At 54.3% G+C, this 7,142-nt stretch overlaps 2 protein-coding genes and 1 non-coding gene across 5 annotated transcripts in view; 1 reads left to right on the top strand and 2 right to left on the bottom strand.

The window, feature by feature from the left end:
* Positions 1 to 3,815, top strand: part of DNASE1L1 (deoxyribonuclease 1 like 1) — a 6,079-nt gene extending 2,264 nt beyond the window's left edge. The window contains exons 2-8 of one of the 2 annotated variants that reach the window (XM_029930163.1): positions 240 to 446; positions 766 to 854; positions 937 to 1,023; positions 1,975 to 2,075; positions 2,221 to 2,333; positions 2,421 to 2,669; positions 2,759 to 3,815. In XM_029930163.1, coding sequence (XP_029786023.1) covers positions 315 to 446; positions 766 to 854; positions 937 to 1,023; positions 1,975 to 2,075; positions 2,221 to 2,333; positions 2,421 to 2,669; positions 2,759 to 2,875 — 888 coding nt within the window. In that variant the 5' untranslated portion in view covers positions 240 to 314 and the 3' untranslated portion in view covers positions 2,876 to 3,815. Of the gene's footprint in view, positions 1 to 236; positions 447 to 765; positions 855 to 936; positions 1,024 to 1,974; positions 2,076 to 2,220; positions 2,334 to 2,420; positions 2,670 to 2,758 lie in introns of both variants that reach the window. The other variant, XM_029930164.1, reaches the window with a different exon arrangement.
* A 642-nt stretch (positions 3,816 to 4,457) lies between these two features.
* On the bottom strand, positions 4,458 to 7,142 carry RPL10 (ribosomal protein L10). Of its 2 annotated transcripts, XM_029930165.1 has the most exons (6): positions 6,977 to 7,134; positions 6,022 to 6,080; positions 5,818 to 5,925; positions 5,433 to 5,571; positions 4,755 to 4,917; positions 4,458 to 4,667 (listed from the first exon to the last, which is right to left on the bottom strand). In XM_029930165.1, exons 1-6 carry the CDS (start codon positions 6,997 to 6,999, stop codon positions 4,515 to 4,517), a joined length of 645 nt encoding a protein of 214 aa, XP_029786025.1. In that variant the 5' UTR covers positions 7,000 to 7,134; the 3' UTR covers positions 4,458 to 4,514. The 2 variants fall into 2 exon arrangements, with proteins under 2 accessions (XP_029786025.1, XP_029786026.1); XM_029930166.1 differs by lacking the exon at positions 4,458 to 4,667 and having other exon boundaries at positions 4,798 to 4,906; positions 6,977 to 7,142.
* LOC115284501 lies at positions 4,965 to 5,097 on the bottom strand. The gene has a single exon (XR_003905248.1). It is a non-coding gene; the product is annotated as a small nucleolar RNA SNORA70 (small nucleolar RNA).

Here is a 7,142-nt window from a genome sequence, read left to right as displayed (position 1 = left end):
TTTCAGGGACCTGCATACTGTTTTCAAGCATCTAACTCTTGATCTCAGCCCAAGTCTTGACGTCAGGGTCACGAGTTCAAGCCCCATGCTGGCACATAGGGTGTGAAAGTCCAGCCGTATGTGCCGATGTTGGAAGGCATTTGCAGGGAGAAAGGCAGGAGATCTGCGATGCTGGCAGCTCTGAGAGCTGATGGGCATCACTTCCTCTGTCCCATACTGCCATGTCCTTCCGGAAGCAGAACCAAGCCCAGCTGGGAGCACAGCCTGGGACGGCCTGGACTCCTCTCAAGGGCCCCAGTGTCACACACCCAGCCATGCATTACCCGGCGGTGCTTCTGCTGCTCCTGCCCGGGGGGGTTGAGGCCTTTCGCATCTGTGCCTTCAATGCCCAGCGACTGACGCTCACAAAGGCAGCCAGGGAACATGTGATGGACACGTTGGTCCGGGTACGTTCATCCCCCACGGCCCGAAGCCCCTGCCCTGCCTGACCAGAGGTGTTTCCCAGCAAAGAGGGGACAACAAGAGACATGGGTCTGGGGCTATGGAGCATGCTCCCTGCCTGTTGTTGGCCTTAGTCTCCCCTCTGTAATACGGGTGCAGCGTGGGTGGGGTGGCACTCGGTATCCTCGCAGTCCTCCCGGGTCTCAATACTCTCTGTGGGCTTTAGCCAGAGAGCCACATCACTCTGGGCCACAAAAATGCCAGGGACCACACCTTCCTTCTGGGGTCGCTGGCACTGAGTGGGGCCGTCCTGGCGTCCTGCAGATCCTGGTTCGCTGTGATATCATGATGCTGCAGGAGGTGGTGGACTCTACTGGCAGTGCTACGTCCCTCCTGCTTCGAGAACTCAATCGGTGAGGAGGGCTCTGTGGTCTGACTGCCCCCCCCCCACACCAGAGCCTCAGTCCCTGAACCTGGCTTTCCCCATCCTGGCAGACTTGATGAGTCCGGGTCCTACAGTGTCCTGAGCAGCCCCTTGCTGGGGCGGAGCACATACATGGAGAAGTACGTGTACGTCTACCGGTAAGCGCGGAGGGCGGCCGGGCACCTGGCGCTTCCCCTGGGGGGCGGCCCTCCCCTTCTCGTTGCACTTTTATCTGGGGATCTTACTCTCCTCTGCCCTACTCAGCTTTGATGCCCACATGTCCCTACAGCGAGAGGCCTGCCTTTTCCGAGCACAGATGTGGGGCCCTCTGCAGGGTTCAGGGCAAGGCTGGCCTCCTCTCTGGGAATCGGCTGACACTTCTGGGAAGAGACCCCACACCAGGGGCTCACTGTGGGCCTTGGGCAAACCCACTTTCTGGAGACAGCCTGAAGTCCTTAGGACAGCCTGGCTGGAGGGAACCCTCTGGGGTCAGGATGGAAGGGCAAGGTTGGGTCGGGGGTCAGGGAAGGAGGCCTATTTATATAGATAGAATCATACAATGTATAGAATTCACTTCCAAGTAACGGGAAGGGGGACAGAAACGCGTCCACATGGCAATGCTCATAACGGCCCCAAAGCAAAAACCGACAATCCAAGTGTCCATCAGCTGCTGACTGGATAAACGAAAGGTGGTCTCCGTGGACACTGGGGAATCCTTCAACCGTATAAAGCATCTTGAACAGGCACATCTACAGAGACAGCAAGCAGCTCCGTGGCTGCCGGGGGCTGAGAAGGAGGGGAATGGGCAGTGGCTGCCATGGGGACAAGGTTTCTCTTTGGAGCCATAAACAGGTTCTAAAACTGATTGCGGTGATGGTTGCACAGCCTGTGAATGTACTAAATGCCACTGAATTGTGTTTTAAACAGGTGATTTCCAAGCTATGTGAATTCTATTTCAATAAAAACCAGGTTCTAGGGAAAAGGCTGGGAAGGCTGGGGCCATGTGAAACGGGGCTGCAGAGGGTCCCTCTCTGCCAGCTCTTAAGTGGGCACCTGCAAACCCAAATCCATGACATGAGGGCACTGCTTCCCATCCCTTGGTCTCCCAGATCACACAAGACACAGGTCCTGGATTCCTACGTGTACAAGGACGAGGATGATCTCTTTGCCCGGGAGCCCTTCGTGGCCCAGTTCACCTTCCCCAGCAAGGGTAGGAAGGGGAGAGGGGTGGCCCTGCTATCTGGGAGCGGGAAGGAGGGCCTGGCTGGCTCTACTGAGGGCTTGGTCACCAGGAGGAGGCGGGGTGGCCAGCAGCCAGGAGCAGGTGTGAGTCCTCCGTCCCCCGGGTCTTGCAGTCCTCCCCCACCTGGTGCTGGTCCCGCTGCATGCCTCTCCGAAGGCCGTAGAGAAAGAATTGAACGCCCTGTACGACGTGTTTCTGGATGTCTCTGAGCGCTGGCAGAGCAAGGTGGGGCGGGGGGCGGGGTTGCGTGGGAGGGGGGCGTGACTGCTGAACGGCCAGGCCTGACTGCCACCCCTGCCACCCCCTCTCCAGGACATGATCTTGCTTGGGGACTTCAATGCTGACTGTGGCTCGCTGACCAAAAAGCGCTTGGGTGAGCTGGTGCTACGGACTCAGGAAGGCTTCCAGTGGGTGATCCCCGACGATGAGGACACCACAGTGCGTGCCAGCACCCACTGTGCCTATGACCGCATCGTGCTGCATGGTGAGCGCTACGGGAGCCTGCTGCGCTCCGCAGCCGCCTTTGACTTCCCCAGGAGCTTCGGACTCACCGAGGAAGAGGTAATTGGGGGGGGGGGGGGCGGGCCCGGCTTCCCCAGAAAAGCACCTCAGACTGGACACTGACGCTCCTCTCACTGCCCGCCCCCCAGGCTCTCAACGTCAGCGACCACTACCCCGTGGAAGTGGAGCTGAGCCGGGCAGTACACAGGGCCCAACCCCTCGGCCTGGCCGCCGCTCTGCTGCTGCTGCTGCTGCTGCTTCCCTAACAGGGCCTGGGGGCCCAGAGCCAGCCTGGTGCTGATCTCTGCTGTCTGCTCTCCGACCGCTCGGGGACCCACAGAGACGCCTGAGGGGCTGCAATTGCAGCCCTCCTCCACCTGACTAAAGCTCCGCCCCACTGGACTGCAGCTCTCCTCCGTCGTCTCCTTAGTTTCCGCTTGCATTCTCTGATTGGGCTCCTGGATGGCATTAGAACGTAGAAAAGGAAGGCAGGAGGGACCCTGAAGCTAGAGCAGTGCCACTCCGCCCCCATCTACTGTCAGGACTGGGGACAGAGCAGGCTCCGGGGCTGGAGGAAGGGGAAAGGTGGCTCAGGTGATTTGGGCTAAACTACAGGGCTCAACAAAGGGAATCAACAGACCCAGTGATTTTATCCTGTGACAAAAAGGAAACTTACATACTGAGAACAGACAGCTAAATTGTGGGGATAGCCCATGTGTAGCGGACGCCTCAAAGGGCCATGTTCGTTGCACAGGATTCTTCGGAAGCAATATTAAGACTACAGTAAATACAAGGATTGAGGAGTTTATACACACACACACACACACACACACACACACACGGTACACGTTTGAAACAGCTCCAATGCCTGTTGTGCATTGCTGCCAGGCCTGTATTTGTAACCTTCTTGCAACCCAGCCTCACTGCAGCCCGGCTGCGGCTGGCGCTATCTACAGGAAACATGTTATGTAGCCCTTAACTTTTAACAGTAACAGTAACCGTGTAGATAGATACATTGTGCCGTTCATGGGTTACAGTACAGGATACAGAGCAAAAGGTCAGCAAGAACCCTATTCCAGGTGTTGGCATCACAGAACCCTTCCTTCTCCAGCCCCATTTTCCTGAGAACAGCTCAGTAAAACTACCTAGGACATCACAGCCACCTAACCCCCTCAAGGTCAAAAATAAAGGTAATTTTAAACCTCATAAATGGCTGGAATTATTACAAAAGGGCTCTCAGGGGCCACAGGGACTAAATGCCAGACAGCACACCAGAAGCCCCAGGCCTGGGGAACTGCACACTACTTGCCCAAAGGTCTTATTGCCAAGCCTACAGGCCATTGCTGCTGTGGGGAGCTCCGTGTCAGAGTGGACGTTGGTTAGGGTGGTGGGGAGGGATCCGGAAATGAGGCCATAGAAGCAGTGGATGGGCTGGATCCAAGCTGCTTGTCACCTCCCAACATGGGAGAACTACTCAAGGGCTAACTAAAGGACCAGGTCCGCATGAAAAAAGATTCCACAGCAGCCAGAGGCCAGCCTGAGGCTGCCAGCCCTTTTTCATCACTGGGGCAGGGCACTTTACTAAGGCAGCACTCAATGGACTATTCTGGACTAATCTCAGTGGGAAATTGGCAGGGGAATTTTGAATTGATAGCTTCTGATCTAGGCAGGTCTAAGTCAAGGTCCCAACTAGACAAGAGGATGCTAGTCCCAAGCCATATTCCTAGGTTTGTCCCCTTGAGCCCTGGCCAGCTTGTCAATCTTCTTCTGAAAAGACAAGGCAGTGACTTTAAATTTTCTCAAGAGGCCCCCACCCCCACCCCCACTGAATCCAGATACGAAGACAAATAGACAGAAAGCAGGATTTATTGGTGGGCATGAACAGAGAGGGCACTGCTGAGGCTCTCATGAGTGCAGAGCCCGCCATTTGTCCAAGGGGCCACGATTAGGGATGTATTTGACCCCACAACCATCTGGGATGAGCCGCTTTTCAGCCACCATGTCTTCAAACTCATCCGCATTAAACTTAGTAAAGCCCCACTTCTTGGAAATGTGGATCTATGGAGAGATGAAAATAACAGAATCAGGAAACTTAGACAATGACCAGGGCAAGTGAAATAGGACTACGCTTTCAACACAACTTACCTTCTGGCGGCCAGGGAATTTGAACTTGGCCCTACGCAGGGCCTCAATCACATGCTCCTTGTTCTGCAACTTGGTACGGATGGACATGATGACTTGGCCAATGTGGACCCTGGCCACTGTGCCCTGGGGCTTTCCAAAAGCACCCCGCATACCTGTCTGGAGCCTAGATTGGAGAAAGCATGAGGCCAAACCTCAATGTCCACCAGAAAAAGCTGTCTCCAAGGTCCCTTAGGGCAACCCGTACAATCAACAGGCTGCATACACTACCAAGGAGGCTGCTGTGCGCAGCCATTGCACACTGGGCCCCACGGGGAAAGAGCACAGTCGGCTTAATTGGCTGCAGGAAACAAAACCTGGGAACAGACTAGGCAGCCCCTACAAGGGGTCATGGGGTTTGTGAAAGCCTTCCAACTGGTGGCTGCCTCAGCCGCCTGCTTGGTGGCAGATGGGTATCCTCAGGCTTAAAGCTTCTCCCCAGAAACACCTCCCTCCACCTGTCATCCAAAGGCTAGACTTGGTCGTGATAGCTTTCGTGTTTGTTCTGGTAGCCTTTAAGTTGGCTTTACTGTGAGTTCTGTATGAGACCATCTCTTTGCCCCAACGGAAAAAACAAGGCAAACAAAAGCCTCAAGTTATGGGAAAACTGCTAAAACAGCAGACACCCCGGCCCCAGCTCACCTGTCCGCACCAGCACAGGACAACATCTTGTTGATACGGATGACATGGAAGGGGTGGAGTCGCACCCGGATGTGAAAACCATCTTTGCCACAGCTTTTCACCATGTACTTGTTAGCACAAATACGGGCGGCCTCCAGGGCTAGGATGGGGGCAGGCAGGAGGCAGCAGAGTGAGACAAAATAGGACAGAGCCACTTACTGTAACCATCCCTGGCCCTCACCATACATCTGCACTGACTGGGTGAGCTTTGTAAAAAAGGCTCACCTAATACTCTTGATTAAGTGGTAAATCTGGTGCAGTCTGTTCTGGGTCTGGTGGGGGAGGGGAGCAGTTAGAAGGGATGGGGTTAACAAGTAACAAGGATTAACAAGGAATCCGGCCTCACCTTCAGAGGAGAGCTGCTCGTACTCATCTGACACCATGTGGCCACATAGTGGGAACTCATCCACTTTTGCCTTCTTACGCCCCAGGTCAAAAATGCGGATCTTGGCATCTGAAAAATACTTGGGTGAGTACGTGGGGGGGAGGGGAGCCAGAGGCAACTGAGTCTGTGCAGCCAAACCAGTTTGGGAGCTCTCCCTCTACTTACCGGGGACACCTCGGCAGAAGCGAGACTTCGGATACGGCTTGTTCTTACAATACCGGTAACTGTGGGGAGGGAGGAAATCCACGTTTATGGTTCACAAGTGAATCCAACAATAAACGCTTTGAATGCTACCTTAAATTAAGACCAAATGAAGTCAGGGGATGGGGATGGAGGGCCGGGGCGCGGGCAATAGGTTAATCTCTAGCTGTCTCCACTCCTGGAATTTAGCTCTAAACTAAACATGGAGAAACCAAGGAGATCAAAAATAAGAGAACACTCATACTAAAACCACAAAGGCAGAAAGTCTCCTTCAATCCCTTATTACGGTTCCATGCTTCCTCTAAGGTCAACAAGTGGAAAAACACTTTTCCAGTTAAATAAAAGAAACCTCTCACTTAAAGGCACAGCAAATTTCTTGCTTATTAGTAACTCAATTCATGCCACTGACTTTTGGGCACGTGGCAATAAATTCGCCTTCGAAACCACTTGCGAAAAGACTGACGCCCCCTGCAGGGCACACGAGGTAGCTGAGCCCTCTGGTCTGGGCGGCCCTTGGCGTCCGAGGCCGGGCATGTCGCCCGGAAATAAGACGGGGATGGCACACAAAGGCCCTGAAAAGGTATCAAGTCTGGAAAAAGGTGGCGAATTTCCAGGACAGAGAGTGGATGTAAGTCAGACGTCGATTTAAGCCCGAAAGTGGTGGAACACATGCAGTCCAAGGTAAATCTGGTACCCCCAACAAAATAGAGGCAACACTTAAGAAAGGCCTGAACGTTAAAAGACACAGATAGTATAAACGAAGTCCCCAAGCGACCCGGAAGGTATTGGTAAAAACGTGGAGCCTGTTCCCAATACAGGAAAGGTACCCTAGAGGCCCCACCCCAAGGTTGTTTTTAGCATTGAAAGACAGTTCTCCCTCCTTTTTCACATCAGCAAACTGCACGGACTTGGCACTCACCACCGGGCGGGGCGGCGGCCCATGGCAACACCAAGATCTTCAGTGGCTGCAACGAAACAAACAAAGTCGGAACAGAAGACGCGGACAGGCCTCAAACCAGGACAGAGCACCAGTAAGGACAAGGCCAAGTCCAGAAGCACAACTACTCACCACGCCAAAGGAAAAG

Source organism: Suricata suricatta, chromosome X (genome assembly GCF_006229205.1).
Source record: "Suricata suricatta isolate VVHF042 chromosome X, meerkat_22Aug2017_6uvM2_HiC, whole genome shotgun sequence".
Lineage (NCBI taxonomy): Eukaryota > Metazoa > Chordata > Mammalia > Carnivora > Herpestidae > Suricata > Suricata suricatta.
The sequence above is the reverse complement of the archived record's forward strand: the minus strand, read 5'-3'. Positions and strand labels throughout refer to the sequence as shown.